At 35.7% G+C, this 14,466-nt stretch overlaps 1 protein-coding gene across 2 annotated transcripts in view; it reads right to left on the bottom strand.

Annotated features, from left to right (window-relative positions):
- Positions 1–14,466, bottom strand: part of LOC150104209 (nardilysin-like) — a 561,456-nt gene that overhangs the window by 83,616 nt on the left and 463,374 nt on the right. For both annotated transcript variants that reach the window (XM_090396835.1, XM_090396833.1), the window contains exons 27-28: positions 7,345–7,481; positions 1,067–1,157 (exon numbers count right to left, since the gene is read on the bottom strand). In XM_090396835.1, coding sequence (XP_090252961.1) covers positions 1,067–1,157; positions 7,345–7,481 — 228 coding nt within the window. The remainder of the gene's footprint in view (positions 1–1,066; positions 1,158–7,344; positions 7,482–14,466) is intronic.

Genomic DNA, 14,466 nt, shown 5'->3' on the forward strand with positions numbered 1-14,466 from the left:
CTAAAAGCAAAAGAGCTTTGAATGCTAAGTTATTTCTCTTGCAATAAGCTTCAACTGCCACACAAAAATAACACTTAAACCAATCTTTGAATAGGCTTTGGATAACACAAGCCTTCTGATTCGCCCACCAAATTACAGGCAGAGTTCTTGTTACATCATTTTAAATTAAGCCTTTGGGTTCTGAGTTCGATAAACAAGCAGTGGTTTCAATTTCTAGATGGCATTTTTTTCCCATCAGTTTCATCTACATTGAAAATTTGGCGGTAATCGTAATCATTTTCTGCAGCTCAGCAGGAAATGTAGATGCAGCATCTTCATCGGCACTTGCAGTTTCACCTGTTATTTTCACATTCTTCAATCCAGCCCTAGATTTAAAATTTTCAAGCTAACCTTTACTAGCTGCGAATTTTGAATTATCTTCTTTATATTTAAAAGAGACTAAAGTCTCTTTAAGTTCTTGAAAAGAGGCTTAGAGCTTTGGCCGTGATATTATAGGCACTAATTGGAATTCTCTTTTGATTGCAGACTAATAATCAACAGATCTTCAATTTCAACCATCATAGCACTTCGGTTATGTATGCATTGCATACTTGCAGATGTAACTTTTCCTTGTTAATTTGTGAAAAATATAGCATGGCTAGGACCACTGCAAATACAATAATTAAGAACAAAGGAAAAAATGAAAGTGACAAATTCCTCAATCAGATTTTTAAAGGAAAAGAAACAATTGTTGAAATGGAAAGACTGCTAGAAATATTGATTAGAGAAAAGTAAATGAGAGGTGATTGTTTCTCAGGTCTTTATTTATAAAAAAAGCAAAGACTATTTTTAACGAACTTCATTTCAACTACTTATTATGAACTAGTTCATAAAAAACATTAGTTACAAACTTAAAAATCTTTACAAAGCCTTAAATTTTTACTGTTTCTTGGAATGGATTACTGAGGATTGACTGTGTGTGTGTGTGTTGTGTAAATAAATATAATATATATATACACACACACAAACACATAAAATCAGCTGTAAATAGTAAACTATTCCAGTACAAGTTGAAAATATACTTCACCTGTGTTTTAAATTCTGTTTCAGGAAGAGCTGCCATTTTTTCTGAAAAGCTTTCCAAAAATGTTTCAATTCGTTCATCAATAAAAGAACAACTAGGGGAATAAAAGCAAGGCTATATGTTTGCTTCAAGATATTAAACTTATTTATTGACTATTTATTTAAAATAGTACAACAGATTAACCTGTACAAATTACAAATACCATAAGTTTCAGAATATAAGTGAAGGTTTCTGTGGGTAAGCAGTTCTGGAGAGTTTTCGGTACTGAGCTGGATAGAAAGTTTCTAATAAAAACAAGAGGGTGCCCCCTTGGACAAAGATTAAAGAGGTGTCTTTTAATATGCTATATCTCCAGCTGTGTCATATTTTCCAAGATCTTTCCAGGCAAAAGAAGGCTACCACAGCAAACCTTGGATCCTGGCCAGGCCATCTAGGACCACCCATTTTGCCAAAGCAGAGACCAACATAGTGTAAAACTACCTCTCCCCCTTTTCTGGATGTCCAGAGCTGCATCATATGCAACACAGCAGCAGGGCATTGGATCCCAGTGATGGTGGTCTGAAAGAAAGAATATTAAAAAAAAGACTCTCAGGACTAGAGCAAAGATGGGAAGAAAAGCAAATAAAAAGAGGAAGAATGAAAAAGATTAGCCCTGTTACTGGGAGGTCCCCTCCACCATGAACAGGTGCCCAACTGGAAGGAGTGCATGACCATCATTTGCCACTCACCAGTATCTAGCAGTACTTACTCTGCAGGTGCTGTGTTGTGGCAAGTAAGTGTTTTAAAATTGGTTTCTGAGGCTGGTTACTTTTATCTTCAGAAGTGAAAGTTGCAACTCCTTAATTGTTTAATATGACTAAAGAAACAAAATGGAAGAAATGGAACTATGACTAAGCTTCATAACATCTTAATGTCACATCAGACAGCCTTTCTAGCATTAACAGCAAAAAATGAAGACCCAACCTATGCCTTCTACAAGCAGTAATTAAAGTGCTGATAATAATGTGAATATAATTATATGCATGTGTTTATAATAATTAAATATTTTAGAAAATATCCTGTGCCTCATGAACATTAAAAAAAAATGTCCTATGTGGTTCTTTGGCATAAGAAATTTGGCCACTCCCTGTTATAATTTGACAGGTCAGATTACAATCCTTATTTTGCACTTGCATTATCCTGCACAAAAGTCTGGAAATGTTGCAATTAAACTATCAACACATCAAAAAGTGACTTAGAAAGAGGTAAAGGACTAGAGCAAAGTCCTTTACCTCTAGAAACCAGAATGCATGGGTGGCATGTGAACAGGATGTAAGTTCACATGGCATCCATACATTCTGGTTTCTAGCCAAACTTCTGTCCAACACTATTCCCACCACTGTTGCATCACTGAAAAAGCCAATCTCCTAGCTTCCTACTTCTCTAATTCTTGTACTGCTGATTTTGGTAATTTCTCCCCAATCATCCCACATACTCTACACTCAATCAGGAGAATTTTACTCAAATTGGATACCAAAAAATCTGGTAGCCTTAATGGCATCCCGTAAATGTCCTAACAGTCTGTGTTCCAGAGTTGTCTCCCATTCTGTGTCGTCTTTTTATACTCCCTTATTCCATAGGTATCCACCCTGCAGTACGGAAATTAGCTCATATTCAAAACCTAAAAAGGGAAACAAATCAATACCCTCAAAAACTTCCACCCAATTTCTCTTACTCCAGTATTTTCAAAGTAATAGAAAGAGGTATCAACACTCAACTGCTATGTTATCTTGAGGAGCCAACTAATTAAATGACCAACTAGTATGGGTTCCATCACTGTCAGTCAACAGGTGATCTATTCACTTTTGTCTTCCACATTTGGACAAATATCATGGAAATTTCTGGCCTTGGAGATATCAAGGGAAATCACTTAGGACTCTGGTGAGTCCCAAGTGGTTTCTCTTGATATCTCCAAGGCCTGTTGACTGGGTCTGGCACAAAGGCCTGTTTTTTTGGTCTCCCCTCACCCCCAACTTCTGCAGTTGGATTGCCAGCTTTTATTGACTGGATGCTCACTTCGGGTGATGGTGGATGGTTACTTGTCTTTTTTTAAGTATACGACTAATGCAGGGGTACCATAAGGCTCTGTTCTCTCACCAACTCTGTCCTTCTATATATATATATATATATGACTTACTCCAGCAGACCCAATATATAGTTTTGTGGTGACAGCACATTGCATTCCTCCCTTTCATTTGACAAACCCAACTCAACATCACCAGAGTTAAAGATCGGTACTATCAACGTAAGAAGCCTGAATGGCAAAGAAATGGAGCTAGCTGAGGAATTAGATAAGTACCAGATCGACATAATAGGGGTGACTGAAACAAAAAAGACCAAAACTGGTGAGATCTTTCTGAGCAATAAATACAAAATGTTATATTCAGGCAATAACAATCAAGGAAAAGAAGGAGTAGCCATAGTATTCAACACAAAATACGAGGCTAATCTTCTTGAATGGCAGTCAGTCTCAAGTAGAGTAATGTGGGCAAATATGAGAATGGGGAACTGGACAATGAGACTTATTTGTGCCTATGGTCCCACAGAAGGCTCTACTAAGGTAGAAGTGGAGGAATTTTTTGAGGCTTTAGAAAAAGCAACTGACACAATGAAAAAGGAAAAGTTGGTCCTTGTTGGGGATCTAAATAGTAGAGTAGGAAATGATTGTGAGACATACAAAAATATTTTGGGAAAATTTGGAGAAAAGAGCAAAGCTAATAATAATGGCAAATATCTGTTGGATTTCTGCTCAGGACATGGACTGGTTATTACTAACACCATGTTCCAACATAAAAATGTGCACAAATTCACATGGAGAGAAGAGGCTAGGAATAAGAAAAGTCTCATTGACTATGTTATTGTTGATAGTGATGTTTTCTCCCTGGTGCAGGACACCAGAGTGTACAGAGGATTTGAAATTGGAAGTGATCACTATTTAGTCTTGAGCAGGATAAAATTGAATTTCATATTGAAAAGAATAACATGTAAGAAAGTTTTAAAGCGAATAAAAGTTGAGCAGCTCTCAGATGTAAACTGTAGACTAAAATACAGAAATATTATTGAAAAGAAAATGAAAGAGTTTGAGAACAGGAATCAAACCTTGGAGATTCAGTGGCAAACTCTGAAGGAAACATTGATTGAGTCTGCCAGAGAGGCATGTGGTGAGGTTGTGTGCAAAGATAAAAAAATCAGAACTCCCTGGTGGACACAGGAAGTTAAAGAGGCAGTGAAGGAAAAGAAGAAAGCATATCAAAAGTTCCTGGCAAATAAGTCAGCTTTTACTCTTACAGAATACAGAGACAAATGTAAGAAAGCTAAACAGTGTGTAAAACTAGCTAAACAAAAGTCATGGGAGGACTTTGGCAAGAATATAGAAAATAAATATCAAGAAGGTGGCAAAATATTCTGGAGGTTGTTGAAGAAGCTTAGGAATGGAGGAAAGAGTGCTGTAAAAGGAATTAGAGATGATAAAGGTGAAATGAAAACAGGAGAAAAAGATATCCTTGAAGTATGGAGTAATTACTTTGAAAAACTGCTAAATGAAACAAGCAGTGATGACAGCACAGTGATAAAAAACACTGACCAGGCATGCAGTCAGGAATGCATATCCATACTTGAAGTAGAAAAAGCCATCAAAGGCTTGAAATGTGGAAAGGCAGCAGGAGTAGATGATATTCGACCAGAAATGCTGAAGTATGGTGGTATAAGAGTCTTACAGTGGCTGCACTGCATAGTTCAGAAAGCCTGGACAGAGGGACGAATTCCTGATGATTGGAGTAGAGCTCTCATAGTACCCATATATAAAAAGGGAAATAAAACTGAATGTGAGAATTACAGAGGTATTTCCCTACTGAGTGTTCCTGGCAAGATCTATGCAAGTATACTTGAGAAATGGTTGAGAAGAATTGTGGAAGAAAAGCTTGGTGAAGAACAAGCTGGATTCAGGCCAAATAGAGGCTGTCAGGATCAGATCTTCACTTTACGACAAATAGTCGAGAAAGCATGGGAATATAACAAAGATCTGTATTTAAGTTTTGTGGATTTGGAAAAGGCATATGACAAGGTGCCAAGAGAGAAGCTATTCAATACGCTGCAGTTATATGGTGTCAATGGGGCATTATATCAAGCAATACTTAGTCTGTATTTGAGTTGTGAGTCAGCAGTTAGAATTGAAGGAAGTACAGGAAGATGGTTTAATGTTAAATCTGGTGTCAGACAAGGATGTACATTATCCCCTCTGTTATTCATTATCTATATGGATCACATTATGAAGGAATGTGGTATTAAACCTGATATCAAAATTGGAGATGTTAATGTCAGCTCTTTGCTTTATGCGGATGATGTTATACTTCTAAATAAATCCGCTACAAGTCTGCAAGATTCTCTGACTAAATTGAATAGCTGTTGTAATAGATATGGTATGAAGGTCAGCAATAAAAAGACAAAGACAATGAAAATAGGCAGAATCATTGAAAATGTCAACTGTGTTGTGAATGGAGAACCTGTGGAACAAGTAAAATATTTTAGCTACTTAGGCACAATTTTTACTGAAGATGGTAAACTAAATATAGAAATAGACAACAGAATCAGCAAAGCTGGTATCGTGGGAAGTCAATTGAATAAATTCATATGGAATAAGAAAGAAATTAGTCGGAACACTAAATTAGCTGTATACAAAACTGTGTTCAAACCAATTTTAACTTATGGATCTGAGAGCTGGGTCAGAAGTAAAACACTTGACCAAAGACTAGAGACCGCAGATATGAGAGTCCTGAGAAAGATTAGAGGCGTGAACAGATGGCATCAATGGCAATATCATATTAAAAATGAGGATATTAGGAAAGAACTTGACATTGTCAGCATCCAGGAATGCGTTAGCAGAGCTAATCTCAGATGGTATGGTCACTTAAATAGAATGGGAGAAGAAAGATTAGCAAAACAAGTGTTCTCTGCCAGGTTGGCAGGAAAACGACCCAGAGGAAGACCAAGATATAGGTGGATTGATACGGTACAAAGTGCCTTAGATGATAGAAATATAAGATCTGATAATGTTGGAGTCTTGACAAGTAACAGACTGATTTGGAGGAAAATTGTAGATAGGAAGTTAGTAATGATGTAATTTTTTCATGTAGTACTGTCATATCCTGTACACCCCTTGAGGGTACATGGCAGGAATTTGATGATGATGATGATGAGCAATGCACAAATCACCACCATCTCTGTCAAAAGTAAGACTACCAGTCTTACTTTTGACAACACCCAAATCTCCATGCATGATGAGATTTATCTTCTTGGAATAACACTAACCTCAAATCTCTCTCTCTTAGCACAAACATATTACAAATATTGCCTCCCCTGCCTTCATAAAAGTTAAGTTTTCTTTTCTGGTCGAAGTGTGTTACTTTAGCTCCAAACAACTCCTAACTTTGCCGGCCTGGTTGGCCGAGTGGTTACCGTATCTGCTCTCCAGCCAAAAGGCCTTCCGGTTCAAATCCCGCTGTGGGCATGGATGTTTGTGATTGTCTGTGAAAATAATAGTGGTGATTGTGGACAGTAGATGGAGTTGGTGTATATGAAGCGGTTGGTGGATGAGGTTGAGTGGTGGAGACGGAGAGATGTAGAGTAGGTGTCCTCCCTTGATGAGTCTTAGGACTCCCTGGAGGTGTCAAATAATAATAATTTTATACAAATCAAATCTGTCTGAACATTGAATACTGTTCCCATATCTGGGATGGTGTCCCAAGAGTTTCCTAAAGATATTGGACTATGTATAGAAAAGGGCAGTTAGACTCATCAATGATCCTCCACTCATTTTCACATAGGTGGTCGGTTTCTGCTGCTTGCATCTTCTACAAATACTTCTACAGCACTGTTCATCAGAATTAACATCAGTTCAAATAATGCAGTAACTAACCAACACTTCCTCACAGTACATCTCTAAATTCATAGAACAAATTTTTCCTCCTCTTCATTCATCCCTCCCACTACTACCTTCTGGAACATTCTGCCATCTTATGTGTTTCTCAAGGAACGCAATCCACAGCCTTTCGAGATAATGTGAAAAGATCTATCTTGCCCATTAACGGTACTAGTGTACCATAGGCTGACGAAGCTTTCCTGTATGGGTTCCCCATAAAAAAATAAATAAAATAATATAGCATATTATTATACGAATGCATTAACTATCAAAATATTTTCAAATTAACATTTTGTAAATTAAATATTATAGCCTAAAACCTTACCTGTATTTAGTCGCAGGACTATACACAGTAACACTAAACCCCAAAATTCCATGAGTGTTGTGGCATTTGCAACTTACATCGTATCCCAGCTGTTCTTTTGTTCTCAGTGTATCAAAAAGAGGTTCAGACATGAACATCTGTGAAGGTAAGAAAAAGGATATACACATATGTAATAAATAAGCATTCCTCTTTTAAAATTTAATTACAGTGAGTTAAACGACACCCAGATCTGCTTAGTTCTGGATAGGATTTTTTTTATTTAAAATGATAATGCCATTCACCAAACTTTATAAAAACCTATGGTGTATTAATATCATAGGTTTGATAGCCTGGAATCTTGTTGCAGAGAAAATTGAATCATTCTATTCTGTTATCAAGAACAGAACCAACTGCAAAATCCTAGACAGTTTTTTTTTTTTTTTTTTTTTTAAACCTTAGTGAATCAGTTAGCTTTAGGAGGTCACTGTCATCTAATACATTGTGTATTCATTCCTGTTATTCACCTTTCTAGAAGACTATTTAAAATATACACATTCAATAGTTTAAAGTTTTTCTTTCTTTTAATTTTAAAAATCATTTCTTGGGAGTCCATTAAATCTGTACAGTGGTATCATTTTTCTAGAAAAGTATGAACCAGATAAGTGAATATATTAGATAAAGAAGAAACATTAATAAAAGAGAATGCAAAATAAGCAGTATGTTGTTAATTATTTAGACAATAAATTACGTGTATGATTTGCTGTTTTCGTCTTGAAACTTTTGTGCAACTCATTTGACAATGTGAAGTTAGGCTCTTAGTCATGAAGCAATAGAAAAGAAAAATGCATATATAAATTACTTTAAAAGATCTCTTCATGTTCATTAAAGTTTATTAAACTCCACAGCTAATTACTCTCTAGTATAACACCAGCATCATCAGAGCAAGCACACTGTTCATGTTCTATGAAAATTCAACTTTTCTCACTTCCTTGTCTCATTTTTAAGAAACCAGCTTTCTTTTTTCTTTCTAGCATAGATAAAGTACACCTCTCTCTTCCTGGTGTATACAGAATTCCTTACTCACATAGCCTCAGTTACTATGGTCAAACTGGCATTTTGCTAAGGTCAAATGTGAAGAATATATAGATACTGTATATATTGACTACATCTGCTTCCAAAAACATAATATGTTGGATTAGGTAACTATGCTATGAATAGTAACCACCATATCATATGACACTTCTTCCTTGCAGTCCCTTTAAATCTGTGAAATTATTCAAAGAATCTTGTGAAGATTTTCTGCACCAGCTAATCCTTAACATGGCTATTTTTCATCCCACATACAGGCATCAAGAGTGAAAGCAAACAAGCTTGCGCCTGAAGTATCTTCAGGACTGAGGCAACTTGTGGTAAAGGTGGACCAAGCTCTCATTCACTACTTGTGTTAGTATCTCCCATAACGCAAAGAACATCACCTTGCAGACATGTATAATGCTATGCATTAAGGGAAGGGCCACTACCCAGACCAGTCTGACCTTTATTGAGATCTCGTCAGTGGGAGCCAGACCCAGAGGTGGTGATACTAAGATGGAAACAACAGAGAAGTCATCTTTACCTATACGAGTTCCCAAAAGGGCCCCTAAATCCAGATTATTAAATTAATCTGGATTTAGGGGCCCTTCCCTTAATGCATAGCATTATACATGTCTGCAAGGAAATGGCTTTGAATTATGGGAGATACTAAGACAAGTATTGATGAGAGCTTGGTCCACCTTTACGACGAGTTGCCTCAGTCCTGAAGATACTTCAGGTGCAAACTTGTTTGCTTACGCTTGGATAAAGGATTCAACTAAATTTATCACAGTCTAACCAAGTGGGAAAAAACTTCCAACATATTTCTCTAAATCCAAAGTAATTTAATAATAAGGTGGTACACCTTTTGGCAACTCGTATAGGCACTCATGACTTCTCTATTGCTTCTGCCTTAGTATCACCACCTCTGGGTCTGGCTCCTACTGACTACACCTCAATAAAGGTAAAAACTGGTCTGGGTAGTGGCCCTTCCCTTAATGCATAGCATTATACACGTCTGCAAGGAGATGTGCTTTGCATTATTTGAGATACTAAGAGAAGTAGTGATGAGAGCTTGTCCACCTTTACCACGAGTTGCCTCAGTCCTGAAGATATTTCAGGTGCAAATTTGTTTCCTTATACTTGGATAACGGATTAAACTAAATTTAATAATAAGGTGAGACACCTTCTGACAACTCATGTAGGTAAATATGACTTCTCCATTGCTTCCACCTTAGTATCACCACCTCTGGGTCTGGTCCCACTGACGAGACCTCAATAAAGGTCGAAATCGGTCTGGGTAGTGGCCCTTCCCTTAATGCATAGCATTATGCATGTCTGCAAGTAGATGTGGTTTGCATTATGGGAGATACTAAGACAAGTAGTGATGAGAGCTTGGTTCACCTTTACCACAAGTTGCCTTAGTTCTGAAGATACTTCAGGCACAAACTTGTTTGCTTACACTTGGATAAAGGATTAAACTAAATTTATTATAGTCTAACCAAGTGGGAAAAAACTTCCAACATAAAATCTTGGGTATCCTGAGCACACAAGATTTGTTCTTCTTGCCTTCTTATAGAAGAATCTCTAAAAATAAACTGTAAATTATTAAAGAAACAGCCTTACTAAATGGATATAATCCAATAACGACCCAAACAAGAATTAACCACTCTCCTAGAAATCAACCCAGACAAGAAGAAGCCCACAGGACTCCTATACCATACATTAAAGGCATCTCTGAACGTGTGGCAAAAATCATGAAAAATATCAACTAAAAGAAAGGAAAAATGTCAACTCATTGCTACCTACAAATCCATCAACCAAATTCACAATTTGCTACCTTCTTCAAAAGACAAACTCTCACCAACGTTTCTACCTGGCATATACAAAGTACCATGTTTGTGTAAATTGTCTTACTATGGACAAACAGGAACATCTATAATAAACATATCTCTGAACATCAAAGACCACATCTGTTTTATCAAACCTCACAAATCTGGCCTTGCACAACATGGAATCAAAAATGAACCACAGGATCCAATGACAAAATGCTAAGCTACTACATAGATCCATATATATATATAAATATGAATGTTTATATAAAGAAAGTGTTGAAGCTTTACTTCATAGACCTAATCTTAATCAGAATGACTGTCTCACTATTCCAAAAGTTTGGGAAATTGTTATCTTCAAATGTATTAAATAATTTATCTGATATATTTTAATTTCAGTCCAATAGTTTTAATTCATGAACACGTGACTGTATATGTAGACAGATTCCAATTTAAGTACGTCCACTACTGCGCTTTTTTAATTCAATTCCTATTGTTGTTCGTTAGTTGTACTGATGATCTTATGATACATAAGACAAAATATTTAGATAATAAAAAAAGCTATTTACTTTTTTTGTGCTATTCCATAGTTATGGAATATGGAATTTTGTGCTATTCCATAGTTATTTTTTATAGTGAAACCCCATGGGTTTCACTATAAAAAAAAAGTAATATATTGACTCACAAGCATCTAAGACTGAATCACAAGCACAGTTCAGTACTATCTCAAGATTTGGATGTTGCCTAAATAAATAAATAATTTTGTTTTTATTAGAAATAAGACAGGAATGCATTTCACTATCTTCAAAATAATCACAGAAATACCATTAGTATGAGGGCAGTGAAACTGGATAAGAGATTTACCCATGTATTATCAGAAGTTACTGCGATTTTGGTGGTGCCACTAGTATCTCAGGAGTGGTGGCAGTAAAAGTATTTGAAAATTAGGTTAAAGCACAATTCAGGAATAAGTAGGTTTACTTTATTGAAGACATTGCAGATGTGTCAAAGGTAGGTAGGTCATTTTGCCATAATAATTTACTCACTTTTTTTGAGTGCCTAATTAATTTTCTAACAGTTCTCTATAAAGGAAATGGCTACACAATTTCCTTCATCCCATGATACCGGTAGACTTTGTGAAGGCATGTGAGATGATACCACATAGAGATCTATTATGTAAACTGGAGCAAACAGGGATAGATATGAAGTTGGTGACATGGAAAAGAGGATGGCTGATGGAGCAACAAATTAGTAGTATATGGCAATGTAGAATCCAGGACTAGTGGTGTGCAACAGGGCTCTGTACTTGGCCAATCTTATTTAATTTCGACATTAATGATATAGGAAATTATTTAATTGGAAATATCCTTGCTGATACTGCAAAACTGGGGAGGACAATAATTAATAATAGTGATGCTGAGATCCTGCAAGGTAATTTGAATAGACTGACAGTATAGGCAAAGCAAAGTCATCAGTTTACTGTGACAATGTGGAAAGTTGTGCAAGGTAAGAAAAGATTCCAAGTTGTGTATTACATTGATGGTGGACAGAGAATTGAAGTTCAGAGTGTATATTGCAAATAAGAAGGCAAAATAACTGAAGATGTTGAAGAATACACTGACAAGAGAAGAACTAAGAGGTTATTATTCTTTTCTATAAGGCTTTGATATGGCTGCTGTAATCAGGACTATTAGTCACAGATTTCTTGGGGATGTGGAGGTGTGTTAAAGAGGATTCATAGCTGACTGACCAAAATGATGACTGGTCTATGGAGTACTCCTAGTTTATCTGAAAAGCACAAATGAGGAGATATAATAGAAACATGTAAGTGAATAAGGAGATTTTATAGAAAGGATACTAAAGAAATTTTCCTCTGCATGAGAGGACAAGGCCACCTTGTCCTCTCATGCATGAAGTTATGTAAGAGTGTTGTTAATAAAAGTATAAGTGCTAGATTTTTTTCTTGGAGAATGTAAATAAGTAGAATGGGTTGTCAGTGAAGGAGCTTAGAGATAAATAAGTATTATGTGAGAGTAACAGTTAGTGTGGATCCCCCCATAGTAAGTATTTGAACACTGTATAGGTTCTCACGTAATAATAATAATAATAATAATTATTATTATTATTACCTGACACCTCCAGGGAGTCCAAAGACTCATCGAGGGAGAGCACCTACTCTACAGCTGTCTCCACCACTCAAATCCACCAACGAACCGCAACTACACCAACGCCACCATCTATTGTCCACCACTACTATTTTCACAGACAATCACAAACATCCATGCCTACGGCAGGATTCGAACCCGCAGTCTTTTGGTTGGAGAGTGCATACACTAACCACTCGGCCAACCAGGCCGGCAGCTAGCGTATTATAATGTGCGTGATTGAAATGTGCAGCTCTCTCTCATACATGGAGAGCTATGACTGCACATGGCAACTACCTTAAACAGTTAAACAGAGTGTTTTAAACATTCTGTAAAGCAAAGAGCTGAGATTAACATCACCAATTTTTAAATCAATTCTGATGTCACTTTCCTTCATGATTCTTATGGATAATGAATAATTGTGGTGATAGTACACATCCATGTCTTACACCTAATTTTACATCAAAGCATCTTTCTGTAATTGATGATTCAGCAGTTACAGACAGATGCAATTCTAACTGCTGATTTACAATTTAAATATAGATTTACTTATTCTTCCATATAAGTACAGATCCCTGTTATACTGCCATGATATCTCAACTGTGAGTTAAAATGAAAATCTGATGCTGACATCTGCTGTTTGGCCTGAACTCAGCTTCTTACCCTCTTCTCAAGTATGCTTAGATAAATCTTACCTGGAGACCCAATAGGAAAATGCCTCTGTAATTCTCATATACAATTTTATTTTGTATTTTACAGATGAGCACTATGAGAGCTCTACTTCAATCATCTGGAATTTGACCCTCGTATTTGGTTTTCTGAATTATTCAGTACAGCCATTGTAAAACATTTTTAAATCTCCATATTTGAGCATTTCTAGTCAAATAATCATCTACTCCTGCTGCTTTTTTCCATTTCAGGTGTCTGATATGACTTTATCGTCCTCAATTTCTTTCTATATGCTCTTCAAGTATTAATATTTATATATATATACTGTTGATTACATTTCTCTTGAATATTTTTACTACTGCTTATTTCATTTGACACTCTTTCCAATTAATTACCCCAAATATTCAGATTCCAGACATTATCTTCAATCTTGATGTCATCTTTATCATCTCTGATCGCTTTACAGTACTCTAGCATTCACTTATAAGCTTTTTCACTAGCCCTTCTAGACATTTGTTTTCTTTATTCTTATATTCTTTCTATTCTCTATTATTTCTCTTACTAAAGTCCTCCACATACTTATTTAGCTACTTAAGACTTTCACTCTTGAAAGTCATCTAACCTCAATTTACACAAGGCTTAGCTTTCTTACCTTTCTCTTTGTTTTTTTCTCGGGGTCTGTTGACTTACTAGCTAGGAAGTTTCAATGCTTTCTTCTTTTCCAGGACTGCCTCTTTAACCTTCTAGTCATTTTTAACATTTGCATTTTTCTGCCCTTTGTGAACAAACTCACAATATGCCTTCTTGGCTGAATCAATCAATGTTTTCTTCAGGGTTTTCCAATGAGTCTCCAGGAACTGGTTCTCGCTTTCAAACTATTGCAGAGATCACCAATAGACTAAAATATACAAATATTATTCAAGAAAAAAATTAAATGCTCAACATTGATTCTTTAAAACTTCATTATATATATATATATATATATATATATATATATATATATATATATATATATTATTATTTTTTTTTTTTTCAATATGATATTCCTTGAATATTTTGTAAATGAAACCTCCAGTTTCATTTACAAAATTGGAGGAAGAAGAATAAACTGTCTAAAGTTTGCTGATGATATTGATCTCCTATCAGGAAAAAAAAAAAAAAAAAAAAAAAAAAAAAAAAAAATCAGATCTTCAGGAAATTATCACAAAGTTAGATACCTCTTAAAAAATACAGTTTAATCATCATTCATCATCAACAACTTTCTTCAATCCAATATTGGACAAATGCCTCTCCATGCTTCTTATATTTTGACTGATCTTCTACATCTCTCCACCATAAATGCCCATAACATCTTACCATTGGCCTACTCATAATCATAATCTTAATCATAAGTATACCCAAAAATCATAAACAATGGCAAATATCTG

This window comes from Typopeltis vanoorti, chromosome 8 (assembly GCF_054136105.1).
Source record: "Typopeltis vanoorti isolate ZY-2024b chromosome 8, IOZ_Tvanoo_1.0, whole genome shotgun sequence".
In the NCBI taxonomy this organism is placed as follows: Eukaryota; Metazoa; Arthropoda; class Arachnida; order Uropygi; family Thelyphonidae; genus Typopeltis; species Typopeltis vanoorti.